Below are 14,740 nucleotides of genomic sequence, written 5' to 3'. Positions count from 1 at the left end.
TGTGTGGCCATTGATTTATGAAGAGTCATAACTTGTGCTGGGCTACTTGTTTTACACAAAGCAACGTAGTGCAGCATTTTTGGTGCAGAGTCATCATTTTGCACACACACACACACAGTTTGGTGTTACTGTGAACACATGAACCGTGTATAAAGTCCAAGACCACTTGAAAAAATGCTTTTATATTTCTTAAGTAGCAAATCAGTATATTAGAATGATTTTTGAAGGATCATGTGACACTGAAGACTGGAGTAATGATGCTGATAACTCAGCTTTGCGTCACAGGAATAATTTACTTTGTAAGATGTTTTAAACTAGAAATTATTTTAAATTGTATTATTTCACAATATTACTTTCATATTTCTATAGTATGATCAAATCAAAATTAAAATAAATCAAATAAATGATAGATCAAATGAATTAAACATCAATTCACAATGACCCCCAAACTTTTAGGTAGTGGTGCATGTAGCTAGATTTGTACATTATATTTTTTAAAATATGTAATAATGCTTTAATGTATTTTATTTAGCCTGAAAGGGTTAGGAATGAGATATAAGAACTATTGAGAAAATATGAGTTAATTTAAATGCCTTTATAATATATACAGGTCCTTCTAAAAAAATTAGCATATTGTGATAAAGTTAATTATTTTCCATAATGTAATGATAAAAATTAAACTTTCATATATTTTAGATTCATTGCACACCAACTGAAATATTTCAGGTCTTTTATTGTTTTAATACTGATGATTTTGGCACACAGCTCATGAAAACCCAAAATTCCTGTCTCAAAAAATTAGCATATTTCATCCAACCAATAAAAGAAGTGTTTTTAATAAATAAATAAAAAAGTCAACCTTCAAATAATTATGTTCAGTTATGCACTCAATAGTCAATACTTGGTCGGGAATCCTTTTGCAGAAATGACTGCTTCAATGCGGCGTGGCATGGAGGCAATCAGCCTGTGGCACTGCTGAGGTGTTATGGAGGCCCAGGATGCTTCGATAGCGGCCTTAAGCTCATCCAGAGTGTTGGGTCTTGCGTCTCTCAACTTTCTCTTCACAATATCCCACAGATTCTCTATGGGGTTCAGGTCAGGAGAGTTGGCAGGCCAATTGAGCACAGTAATACCATGGTCAGTAAACCATTTACCAGTGGTTTTGGCACTGTGAGCAGGTGCCAGGTCGTGGTGAAAAATGAAATCTTCATCTCCATAAAGCTTTTCAGCAGATGGAAGCATGAAGTGCTCCAACATCTCCTGATAGCTAGCTGCATTGACCCTGCCCTTGATAAAACACAGTGCACCAACACCAGCAGCTGACATGGCACCCCAGACCATCACTGACTGTGGGTACTTGACACTGGACTTCAGGCATTTTGGCATTTCCTTCTCCCCAGTCTTCCTCCAGACTCTGGCACCTTGATTTCCGAATGACATGCAAAACTGAGCAACAGTCCAGTGCTGCTTCTCTGTAGCCCAGGTCAGGCGCTTCTGCCGCTGTTTCTGGTTCAAAAGTGGCTTGACCTGGGGAATGCGGCACCTGTAGCCCATTTCCTGCACACGCCTGTGCACGGTGGCTCTGGATGTTTCTACTCCAGACTCAGTCCACTGCTTCCGCAGGTCCCCCAAGGTCTGGAATCGGTCCTTCTCCACAATCTTCCTCAGGGTCCGGTCACCTCTTCTCGTTGTGCAGCGTTTTTTGCCACACTTTTTCCTTCCCACAGACTTCCCACTGAGGTGCCTTGATACAGCACTCTGGGAACAGCCTATTTGTTCAGAAATTTCTTTCTGTCTTACCCTCTTGCTTGAGGGTGTCAATGATGGCCTTCTGGACAGCAGTCAGGTCGGCAGTCTTACCCATGATTGCGGTTTTGAGTAATGAAACAGGCTGGGAGTTTTTAAAAGCCTCAGGAATCTTTTGCAGGTGTTTAGAGTTAATTAGTTGATTCAGATGATTAGGTTAATAGCTCGTTTAGAGACCCTTTTCATGATATGCTAATTTTTTGAGACAGGAATTTTGGGTTTTCATGAGCTGTATGCCAAAATCATCAGTATTAAAACAATAAAAGACCTGAAATATTTCAGTTGGTGTGCAATGAATCTAAAATATATGAAAGTTTAATTTTTATCATTACATTATGGAAAATAATGAACTTTATCACAATATGCTAATTTCTTGAGAAGGACCTGTATATAATTATATATCATTAAACATAAATGCAGTGAACATGGGTGAAGCAGTTCACAAACACTTGATATAAAGAAACACATCATACATATTGTTTATTAGTGCTGATTTATGAAAATGTGCTCACAGTCAGAGATCATTTCACTTCATTGTTTTATATGGAAGATGTCCAATTGTACACTTTTAACATGAAAAAACATGAAATACAAAAAAGAAAGACTTTTCGAAAAGAGGACTTTATAAGTACAAAAACAAACAATGTACAAGGTGCTGCATTTCATCTTTTTCTCCCCCTGTGTGCTTTCCGTTGAGAAAATTAAAGTGCAAGACAAACACCAGGGTTCAAACGTTTTAAAAAAAAACTGCCCAACTCCGAACAAATATCAGATCCTTTTGTAACTTTTTGAAAACATATTCAATACACAAACCATGCATGGACTGACTGAAAAAGAGGTGGTACTTAGATTATAACATTAGACATGTTAGATGTCTATGTTAAAAATGGCAGGGTAAACTCAGCATAGTACTGACACGCACAACAAATGAACACGTACGCAGATTCCACGGGGTTGATAGAAAACCGAATGAACAATTCTACACGACTCAGTAAGAAGTTAATGTGCTGGACACGTTCGCAATTGGTTTCTTTTGAGTTTGTCACAATGAAACATGAGAATTACCAACACTGATGGGTAATTACAACACACGATCGTCACCTTGACCACTCATGTGACCAGCGTGTCATTTTGGTTTTCCTTCTTTTTGAGGGCAACAGTTTTGTGAGCCTTTACCGAACGGTAAATACAAATAATCCACTCCATGCTTCAGAGCGTTATCTCAACCTCATAAATACAAAGAAAATGGATATTTACAGAGCACAGTGGTTTGTATGAGGCACTATGTTGTACTGAACGTTTTACATTTCTGCGGTGTGACATTGTACTTGCAACAAAAAATGACATTATTTGTCAATGGATTATGAGGATATGAATAATCTATCCATAAATGGATGGAAGTGATCATATGCCCGAATGTTTCATTTATTTCCATGGAATAATATGGAAGCTCATTTCCGCCACAGAGTAAAAAAATGAAAAAGATGATTGCGGCCTTTTATCTAAAAATTCAGACTTTTTTCTTGCAACTACAAGTTTGTATCTCACAATTCTGACCTTTTTTTCAAGTTTATAACTTCAATTCTGAGAAATAAAATCAGAATTGTGAGAAAAAAAGTCAGAACTGCGTGTTTTTATCTCGCAAGACTTTATAACTTGCAATTGCAAGTTTATATCTCACAATTCAGACTTTTTTTCAGAATAGCGCGTTTATATCTTGCAATTCGGACTTCATAACTCCCAAGTTTTTAAATTTTGAGAAATAAAATCGAGTTTATATTTCATAACTTACAGTACAATTGCGAATTTTCTCAAATCTCTCAATTCTGAGTAAAAAAATAGAGAATTGCGAGATATAAACTCGATTGCGAGAAGTCAGAATTGCAAGATTTAAACTCTCAACTGCGAAAAAAATCCGAATTCTGAAACAACCCGACTGCGAGATAAAAAGTCAGAATTGCGAGTTTAGATGTCTCAATTCTGAGAAATATAATCAGAATTGCAGGATATTAAAAAAAAAGTCAGAATCGCGAGAACTCGATTGCGAGATAAAGTAAAAAATGCGAGTTTATATCTCACAATTGGGAGAAAAAAGTCACAATTAGTTATTTCATTTCCTGGCGTAAACAAGCTTCCATAGAATAACACTTTTAAACTCCTTTCAATCACTTTTCAGGTATAAAAAGGAACTTTTCTGCTTCAGATCTGTCAAATCTGATTATTTACACTCATTCCTCAACCATGTAATTTCTCAGATCCACATTAATCTAATGTTCCAGTTTTCAGTCATTCATTTGAACGTTGCAATTAAGAACTGTCTTAGCAAATGACTTCATTAACTGTTTGTGGTTATTAATGTAAATTACATGTTTTTTTTTGTCAATGTATTCTTTAAAAAAGTAAGTCTGATATTTTATTTCACAGGATACAGAATTGCTGTTGTCAGGATATTGAGATATAACATTAGTATTCAAATCTCAAGACTGCAAATGAGGCATAATATTAGAACTGTGCACTGCCTTTACAAGGGAAAATAAATCATATACAAAACACAAATGATCAAAATGCAACAGGCCCTACTAATACCACAAAATAAAAGCTCCTGCAATTATAATAAAGACTTCAATTAATTTTGGTTAGAGTCAAAATTGAAACCTTGAGTAAACTGAGCAGAATTAAACATGACATATATAGCACATTCATCTAAATGTGTTTTCTGCTGATGCACCGCTGGCAGGCTGTCCGACAGCCGGTTACCGCTCTGCTAACATTGTACCGTAGTAATCCAGCACCAGTGAGCAGCAGACGTTCAGTGCAGTCAAACTGCTGATTGGTGAAATCACTGCCGTGTGAATCACAATCATTTGCGTAGTTAAACCCGTTTCGCTTTTTTAAAGCACCATTACTCTTTAGTAAAGTTATCACTTCTACTCATTTCCCATCTCGCATATATTACTACAATATTTGAATAAATAACTACATCTGACTCCAAATCTCTTCATAAATAATTGGAGTGGCTTTGTTTTTAAACCAATTGCCTATTTAACCCCTTTGACCACCAACAGCCTCTGCTGAGATTACATCTTGAGTCAACTTTAAAGGAGATTTCCCCCTAATTCATAGCCTTTCAATACCTTTGAATTTAATCAAGCACATCAAATTAATTCAAAATAATAATTACGAAATTGCAAATAAAGTGACAATTCTTTTGGCTAAGATCAAGTGTAATATCTGAAACACAAACCACTGATAAAAATTGTATTTAAAGGCTATAGAAATAGAGCAAAATTCTCAATTATCAACACAAAGAGAAGCTGTTGTGGCGCAAACTTTGTATTTTTTTTTAATAAATAAATAATTAGTACATATTTCAGTCTAAATTTAAATAATATAATCAAATTTTAGAAATGTAACATCTCATTTTTTTGTACATGCTTTTAGGGTGACAGTGCACACTTTACTAGTAACTAATAATAGGAATAATATTTCATAGTAGCAATATAGTGACGATGGCTATACATTTGGAGAAAAAAAAACGTTTAGATTTAAATTAAATTTTAAATTCTTGTATTCTTAACCTATGAAGATATTCTTCTGGGCTCACAGATAAACTATTTACATCTGTTAAGTGCTATTTATGTTGCTGTAAGAAAACAACTGGACAGACCTGAACGAGGGGGGGTTTGAGAACGATCCCGAAATCACAGCCTCATTTGCATATTTAAAGGGACTTAAGAGGTCTTCGTTTTTCTATCCACCTACATTGTGCACCATCTGAACCAGAAGTGTCGACTTGACCTTCGCAACAGCAACTAGATGTAGTCATTTCGAAGTTTTGTATATCTGTATCTATTTGTGACGTTAATAATACTTAAAAAACTGAACTCATAACTACTAACCCAAGCATTGGGTGAGAGAGGGACTTTTTTTTTAGAACCCTGAAGTTGCAAACCCGTAATATCACTCTTTGTCATCTGAACAGCTACAAACACACTCAAATGTCTCAACTCATGTTTACAAACACAAACATGCAAAGATGGTTAGAGCAATAAAAGATCGACTGCCCTTTATGGCACTGAGCCTGGTGACAAACGCAGACGGATGGTAAGCAGTTCTTCTGTAACTATGAATTGTCTTTTTTAGATGTTTAGAACTGAGCTGGACCAGATTGGACTGTTATTTGCGAGTATATCTGTTCAATTTCCAATGCACTAAAATTCACTCTTTCTTGTCAAAACAGTCAAAACGTTTGTTTTAGGTCACTTAAATTCATAATCTCTTCAACAGCATTCCTGAAATCTTCAGGAATTCACTAATGTGTTATTAATATGAAAATATGAGTGTAGTTGCTGTTTGAAGGCAACAATGACAGGTTGTACTTCTATAAATTTTTTTTTTTTTACACAGAAAGCAGACATACCTACTTAAGCTCAGCCAAGATGGTAAACCTCAGTTTGACTACAAGCTAATGCGCGATTCACAGAAGCACTGGAAAGGCATTGAGATCACGGAGTCTCTGAGAAGGGAGCCGGTTTGCTGTGCTGCTGTCACGGGGCGTCAGGTTTGGGGGTTTCTCCAGGCAAGGAGCCGAAGCAGCTGGAGATACCTGCTGAGTTTGGCATGGAATCGGCATGTGGCTCCACAGGAGTCAGGGTAATTTCCACTTCTCCTCTGTCCTCTAATAACGTTGCAGGCGGGAGGTACGAGATGGCGCTCTGTGGCACTTCGAGGGGAACGGGTCTTCCTTCTCTGTATAACGGCGCACGTTGGATGACCATCCTCCTGCTGGTCAGCTCGAAACCGGGTTGGTTGGGATCTTGCATTAGCAGGACGGACTGCTGCTTCTCGGGTTCTGGTGCAGGTTGACACTGCACCACTATGCCTCTACTCTCAGCGTCTGTCACTTCCTGGATGGTCGGAAGTTGGCTGAGCATCAAGCCTGGCTGGTCCTGGATCACAATTTCAACCAACTGCGAAGGAGTTGCGGGAGCACAAGAAGGCATGGCCTTTTGGATCACTCCTCTTGTGAGCAAAGCTGGATTTGGATTCGAGGTTGGGGCTGACTGTACCTGTGGTGCCACATCTTCAGGTCTTGGCTTTCTGGGTCGTCCTCTTTTGCGTTTTGGAGCAACGCCAGCGGCTGACACTGAGGTGGAGGGGTCAGGGCCCCTCTTTGGAGCCGCCGGTCGCGCTCTCTGGACGACAGGGGTTGGAGCAGCGGAAGTGGTGACCGTGACCGAAGTTTTCTCACGCTCAGGGTAAGAGAGACTCATGCCTGACGGCAGAATCATAAGAGGGACGGTGCCGCCTGGTTGAGAAGGTATCGTTGTGACGGTAATGGGCAAAGTGACTTGAACACTTCCCGAATCGGCTGATGCCAGACACGGTGGGGAGGTTTTCTCTGGGACGGTGCCCCTGGGAAGGAGCTGAGGCAGCTTCTTCATGTAGGCCTCCACTCGAGCCGACTCCACCTTGTTGGTCGGTTTATCACTGACCTGCTGCTTATTGGATGGCGTCTGTTCCACACCGTCTTTCTCTTTTTGCTGCCAAAAACATCACAGTGACACTTTTTTCTTAAAAGTATTATATTTACTATTTATAATACTATTTACTACTGTTAATATGTGACATTATCGCAAAACGAGGGTTAATTCACCCCAAAATTTTAATTATCCCATGATTTACTCATCCTCAAGCCGTCCTGGGTGTATCTGACATTCTTCTCTCAGCCAAAAACAGTTGGAGTTATTTTTAAAAATATCCTAGCTCTACCAAGCTTTATAATGGGAGTGAACGGCCCAAAAAAGCGCATCCATCCATCATAAAAGTAATCCATACGGCTCCAGGGGGTTAATAAAGGCCTTCTGAAGCAAAGTGATGCGTTTTTGTAAGAAAAATATCCTTATTTATTACTTTACAAACTATAATCACTGACTTCTGGTAATGGCAGTATGGGAGTCTAGTTCCGGCGGAAGAGTGACCTCTGACCCGACGCATGGCGTATTGATGAACGCTGAAGTACAGAGGATAGAGCAAAACAAAACACAGTCACGAATTAGAGGTCTAAAGCGAGTACTTTTACAGAGAAATGACAGAGGAGCTCGAGTGTGTTGCCCAGCACTATTTGTTTGAATTACGAAATGCGACTACTCTCACCTAAGCTTACGCCACTCCTACATCATACGTAGGGTCAGAGGTCACTCTTCAGCCAGAACTCGAACTCTGGCAAGCCAGTGATTATTGTTTATAAAGTAAAAATATGGATATTTTTCTTACAAAAACGCATCTCTTCGCTTCAGAAGGCCTTTATTAACCCCTGGAGCCGTATGGATTACTTTTATGATGGATGGATACACTTTTTTGGGCTTCAAAAAAATAAGGTACCGTTCACTCCCATTATAAAGCTTGGAAGAGTAAGGATATTTTTTAATACTACTCCGATTGTGTTTGACTGAAAGAAGAAAGTCATATACACCTAGGATGGCTTGAGGGTGAGTAAATTATGGGATCATTTTCATTTTTGGGTGAACTATACCTTTAAGGATTTATTTTGTGATAATGATTGGCTGACAGTAAATTATACTACTTAGGACCTGGCTACTTAATAAATAAATAAATAATTGGCCATTAAATATCTAATTCAGTTAAGAAACATAACAGTACAGAAAAACAAATATTATACAAATATTTGCAGCAATCTGAATCAACTGTTCTAGAGAGTAGAGCAAAAATGACTTATGAATTATTCTGATTATTTTATTTGCATAGTAATACCTTATTTTCCCCACTGCCACTATCGTCCTCTGCTCCACCTGCTCGGGAAGCTGCTGAAATCTTTTTGATTACCTTATGAGGTTTGGAAGATCCACCTAATAAAACCAGGCAAAACCAGTGTTATTATCATGAACTAAAAACCATTTTTAAAAATCATTTTATTTTCATTACCTGAAATAAGATAAAATATAAAAACAAACTTATTTTATTTAATCTAGCTGCCAAGGCAACATTTCTCATTTCTCAAGTTGAAATACTAAAATAACTATCTAATTCAAAAAATGAACAAAACTATAACCGTATATGAATGATACTACAATAACTCGTGTAACATATAACACGTCATCTTACTATTTACTTGACATGTACCTGCAAGAGCGGCCGAGGTGACGAGCTCGGCTTGGCTGCAGCGTGGGTTGACGATGTGCTCCTGCACGAGGAAGCGTGCGATTTCTACCACCGTGTCAAAAGAGCGCTTCAGGATCTTTTGGGCCCAGTCACAGATGAGTTCACAGGCTGCTTCGGTGACCTCTTGCTTGTAGGTTTGCACCAGTTCTGTCAGTTCAGACTGGAGGTGGCACATCAAATGGGTATGTAAATAGAATATTTTAGCATAAGCATATGTTTATGTTAAAATGAACCGATAGCCTGTATTATTTTTGTGTTGTGAAAGCAAATTAGAGAAAAAGTCTGTAGTAAGAAGACAATCATACCGGGTCATTTTTGAGGTCCAGGTTGGGCAGTAACGGCATGTTTAACACAGTCTTTCGACGTATCCCACTATAGCAGTATGTGCTGGAAATTATGTTAAGGGACAATATACTATACACTAAGTTTCATCAAATTAAAAGAGATTTTAAGTTTGAATTCAGATAAATGATTATCAATTGAATGGGATGAAATTCATTTGTCAAAAGTATTAGACATATAAGACATCTTAAAAACCTCTCAAAACCAAACCATTACAGCTATATTCCACCATGGAATAAAAAATAAAAAAGGTAATTGTGACTTTTTATCTCACAGTTCTGACTTTTTATTTCGCAAATGTGAGTTAATATCTCACAATTTGAACTTTATAACTCACAGTTGCAAAAAGTCTAAAAGGAGGTATAAACTTCAAAAAAAGTCAGAATTGTGAAATAAAAAGTTGCTATTATTTTAATTCTGTGGCGGAAACAAGCTTACATTGTATCAAGTGTGTTGACAATGTGCAGAAAGCCATCTAAGTATCTGAAATATTAAAAAATATTTAACAGTGCAATGTGTGTGTTTTCATGACATTTATGAATCACTGTACAATCAATCTGATGATATGGTGTCTTGGACTTCTCAGGTTTTGGAAATATTTTGAGGCAAAAATGTTTGTCTGTGTGTTTTATACAAATTAAGGATATTTGGACTGTCCTCTACCGCCCAGTCTTCGTGCTTTAATGTTAGGGAAGATGTCTCGGATGATTTTGCCAAAATTTGCTGCACTTAGAGGCCGATGCTGTAAGTTGTCACAGTGCTTCCTGTTTAGATATAAAGGAGGTCAGTAAGCAATCATTGTATTTTTGTGAAAAACTGCAAACATGGACAGAAAAAACAGATAATTGTCCCTTAAAAGTCTAGGTAAACAGCTGGAAAGTGTTTACCTCTATAATATATAAATTTATTAGATATAACCACAAGTAATACTGCCTATTGGAAGTATCGTAATTACAAGTTTCCTAGTCGTAAATAAGGCTGCGTTCACACTGCAGGGGCTTAATGCTCAAATCCGATTTTTTGAAAAAATTCGATTTTTTTGCAAGGCGTTCACATTTCCAATTAAATGCGACCTTTTGTGATCTCCTGTGTGAACGTGAAATGACCCAGAAGTGACCCGCATGCGCAGAAGAGTACTCAACGGTCAACGACGTCACTTGTTTGCAGAAGTAGCTAAACATGAATGTCAACAGTGGAGCTCGTTTAGCAATATTAAAGTTTTTTGTGTGGGTGCGGAGTCGCAGCCAGGAGTGGTGGGATACTGATGTGAGTGGCTTCACTAATACAGAATTCATCAGTAACTTCCGAATGACCAGATCCACCTTCGATTATGTTTGAGCACCTTCGATTAACTCTGTCACGGGAAGAGACACGTCTGCGGCGGACCATAACAGTGCAATGCGTTGGAGTGTAGTGGCTAGCTACAGGTGCGTGCTATCGTACGATAGCAAACTTGTTTATCTTCTCATTCCCGCCTACTTCAACGCAGAATTATGACGTTTGTCGCATATCAATGGCGTGCGGGTCGGATACATGTGACCTGGCCGTTCTGATTGAAGTCGCATTTCAAAAGATCGGATACATATCGGATTTGGACCACATACCCAAGTGGCCTGGGTCGCATTTGAAAAGATCGGATCTGTGTCGTTCAGACTGTCATGAAAAGATCAGATACAGGTCGCATAGGGGCAAAAAAATCGGAATTGGGTCGTTTCAGCCTGCAGTGTGAACGTAGCCTAAGACATGAACGCTCTCTCAAGTCGTATTTACAACTGGGAAACTCTGAGATCATTTTGAAATAGGCAAGAATAATCCTGGTGTACTCCATGATTCCTATACTTTTCCGACAACCAATCAGTCCTTACCGGTATGTCTCGTAAACATCTTGTTTAGGCAGGCAGGTGTCAGGATGTTCTTCCAAGTGGCTACGGATCCAGTTACAGGTGTGAAGCTGGTCTGCTGTGTTGACCGAGTTTGAATCACCACTGGTGCACACAGAAAAGCAGTTTGTAAACATGTTGTTTCACATATAACATTTCTTGTCACATCAGTGTAATTTTTAGCTCGCCTGATTGGCTAGGATTTAAATAAGGACCTCAAATATTACTATTCAGAAAGTAAAAATAAATAAATAAATACAGCATTCTAGTTTAAACAAATGGATCAAGACTGACTGAAGTATATTTGTGTGATTTTATGACCTGTACCTCTTCTCTCCTGCACTTGGACCTGAGGGTAGCTGTAGATAAAGGTAGAGTTTGTCGTTGTCAGAGAAGCGCTGTACATCCTCCTGAGAGGAGACATGTCACAAGGAGAAGGGAGAAATGAGGGGAAAAAATGTGCTCAAAAACACTGCAAATGTACATGTAAACTGAACGAGTAATATTATACTATACAATAAGACACAGTTGTAACACAATATAAACATGATTGGCAGCCTAGTTGTTATAGATCTGAACTGCTAATGTAATAGTTGTGGGTTCAAATATAATTTACCACAATTGTGCCTTGATGAGATACTTGAGTGTTTCTCCAGTGTTCACACTATAGTTAACAAAAAGTGTCACTCTGTTATATCCTTGTTATAAGAATATAACGACTATAACGGAAAATACACTTGATATCAACTATACAATTTCAGAAGACTGAAATCTCATTATACTTTATCCACTTACCAAAATTTTGTCCACTTTGCCCTGCACATTTTTACTGTGGAAAAATAAAAAATATAAGAAACATACATGTATATTTGTGCAAATAAAGATGGAAAAGAAAAATGTTTTCTTTCTTTTTTCTAACATTTCTGGTAATAATGGTAAAAAAAAGAGAGAAATTTTGAAAAAAAGTTTTTAATTTCTGTGCAATTAGTATCAATAATGACCATTTTAAAAAAGGTTTCACAAAAACTCTATACTGTCTGCCACTGGTCACAAAAAAAGAAGCCTTGTCCAAATGAACCACTAGCTGAGCCAATGTAGCTGCTGGGGTTCATCACACAATGACGTAACTTGCTGCTTAAGTACCATAGTACCATCATTGGAGAAACTAACTAGCTAGTCACAACTGTTTCCCCGAAAACATAGTAACTTTGTCACACATCCATTATTCGAACCACGTTGGTTCAACAATTTAGTTAATTAATGACTTCACACACATGAAGACTTAATACGTGACGTGAATGAACCTCATTGGTTCTTGCTGAAGATCAAACGTGCTGCGTAACACGAGAATGAACCTCATTGGCGAACATACTTGAGTGTCTGTTTACCATAACTGATGTGTAAATTGATGAATGTTTGATATGTGAATAAAAGCCTAAATTCAATCTGTTCAGCGTATAAAGCAATTGTGTCTCTTCAGAAAATTTGGACTAAACCACTTGATTTATATGGATTAGTTTTATGATCTCTTTATGAACTTTTTGAAGCGTCAAAGAGGTAGTTGCGTAGCTGTCAAAGGAGGGACAGAGGGCTCTCAAATATCATCAAAAAGATCTTCATTTGTGTTCCGAAGATGAAAGACTTATGAGTTTGGAACGACATGAAGGTGAGTAATTAATGACAGAATTTCTGTATTTTTTTAATTCAGATTTAAGATAGTATCTGAAACACAATGAAGAAAGAGTAAAAAGTAGTAGTTCTTACGAAATGTTGCTCTTAAGCTTCTGCAGCAGCATACTGGGCTCTGTCTCCCCCTCCCCAGCCGAGGCTTCTGTCTTTAACTGATCTTCTGCCATGTCTCAACCACACTGGACTGACAAACTGCATTCAGAACCCTCCTGGACCTGAAGCTCTAGAAAGAATATGAGGCACATGTTAATGTGTGATCACATTAGGTTTCGGCTAACTTTCTAGAGTTCTAGAGTCTGATGTGCAACAGCATATTTTACAAAAGTAAATTAATTATAGGTTCATTGAGAGATGCAACCAGGGCTTAACTAACACAATTCTACTGTTGATTAATGCAACTAAATGTCAACAGTAAAAGTTGTAGAGTGTTTGCAGTTTTTAGACCATATTTGTGGTATTAGGTTTTTAAAAAGCACATTTGTTGTTTTATAGTATTTCTTTAATATGCACAACAACATACAGTCTCCAGATAGTCTTAGAACAAACTGCTTACAGGTAAACAATCAACTCGTCAGATGTCTGTAAATGATCATCAGTTTCACTACAAACTAGCATATTTAGGCCATGTTTACACATGCAGCTAGAGACTGTAAACACGCAATAAAACCACGCAAGCGCCTAAATTCTCCCACGCCTAAACGCTCAAGACATTTTCCCCGTTTTGAAAATACAGCCACTCATGAAACTGTTGTCAGGTCAATCGGATAGCGACCATGCCCAAATACTGCAGGGCTGTTTTTCCTGCCCCAGTCCAGACATTTGCTCATATTCAGCACACACGCTTCCAATGAAGATCTCAACATAAGATACTGATGCTTTCGGCCGGTGTATGCATGATACCAGGATCAAATCCGATCACTCCTTATCACTTAAATGCATGATTTAATCTAATATACGACTAGCATACATGAGACATGCACAGTTCTGTTTGATTACACCCATGTGTATCTCTATGTGGGCGTACAGAAAGGCCAACCAACCAGAAACTAGACGAGGCCATTGGTTATTTATGACCAAAAGCTCATTTTAGTGCAAGTTAACCAAATTCTCAAACGCAACTTGTCTGACATTGAGCACTAGAAATAAACATCACAGCAGCCTAGTTTGAATGAGTGTGACTTAGCAGCTAATAGGCTAACGTGAGTTCGAACAGGCCGAAGAGACGTCGACTTAACGAAACCGACAAAAAACGAAGTTATTTTACTATAATTCAAAATGTAATGACATAATTTGTAAAAAATAAAATAATAAATAACTTTAGCTTTTAGTATATGTATGCAAAAGCTAGCTATCGGTAATATCATTGCCAGGCTGTTCCTATAGAGCTAGCTAGCCACACTTGTACGCCTCGAAAACCTTCGATTATTACATTAAAATACCTGGCTTTTCTCATAAAAAAAATACCCATTATCATTGTACAAAGTTTACCTACTGCAATATCTCATTCAAATACAAAATAATGATACCGTTTATTTTATAAACGAAAAAGAAACTACCTGAGACAAATATAGAGCAAAAATCCCCTTTCGGCTTATTTTGTGATTGGACGACTGTGTTATGTCTGCCTGACTACAAAGCAAAGCTCGACGCTAGTTGGCTGGTCTGAGTCATCCTACTTGGATACAGAATGAAAGGGCGATTTGATTGGTTAATGGTTTTATGCGAGCAAAAAAGAAAAGAAAAGAGAATCCTTTTAATATTCTGTCAGGCAACTATCATTTTTGTGTACATTTTCATTAAAATATAAACAACTACATTGTTATTGGACACAATGATGGACA

The 14,740-nt window shown here is 37.8% G+C and overlaps 1 protein-coding gene across 2 annotated transcripts; it reads right to left on the bottom strand.

Annotated features, from left to right (window-relative positions):
* Positions 1-5,030: 5,030 nt before the first annotated feature.
* On the bottom strand, positions 5,031-14,545 carry rfx5 (regulatory factor X, 5). Of its 2 annotated transcripts, XM_056268343.1 has the most exons (10): positions 14,456-14,545; positions 12,975-13,122; positions 12,006-12,039; positions 11,538-11,620; positions 11,196-11,315; positions 9,978-10,094; positions 9,294-9,372; positions 8,950-9,148; positions 8,581-8,675; positions 5,032-7,349 (listed from the first exon to the last, which is right to left on the bottom strand). In XM_056268343.1, the coding sequence occupies exons 2-10, from the start codon at positions 13,064-13,066 to the stop codon at positions 6,354-6,356; spliced, it is 1,815 nt and encodes a 604-aa protein (XP_056124318.1). In that variant the 5' UTR covers positions 13,067-13,122; positions 14,456-14,545; the 3' UTR covers positions 5,032-6,353. The 2 variants fall into 2 exon arrangements, with proteins under 2 accessions (XP_056124319.1, XP_056124318.1); XM_056268344.1 differs by lacking the exon at positions 14,456-14,545 and having other exon boundaries at positions 5,031-7,349; positions 12,975-14,160.
* Between the last annotated feature and the right edge of the window lie 195 nt (positions 14,546-14,740).

The sequence above is a fragment of the Rhinichthys klamathensis genome, unplaced genomic scaffold, assembly GCF_029890125.1.
Source record: "Rhinichthys klamathensis goyatoka isolate OS25496 unplaced genomic scaffold, OSU_Roscu_1.1 h1tg000271l_1, whole genome shotgun sequence".
Classification (NCBI taxonomy): domain Eukaryota; kingdom Metazoa; phylum Chordata; class Actinopteri; order Cypriniformes; family Leuciscidae; genus Rhinichthys; species Rhinichthys klamathensis.
This window is presented reverse-complemented; position numbering and strand designations above follow the sequence as displayed.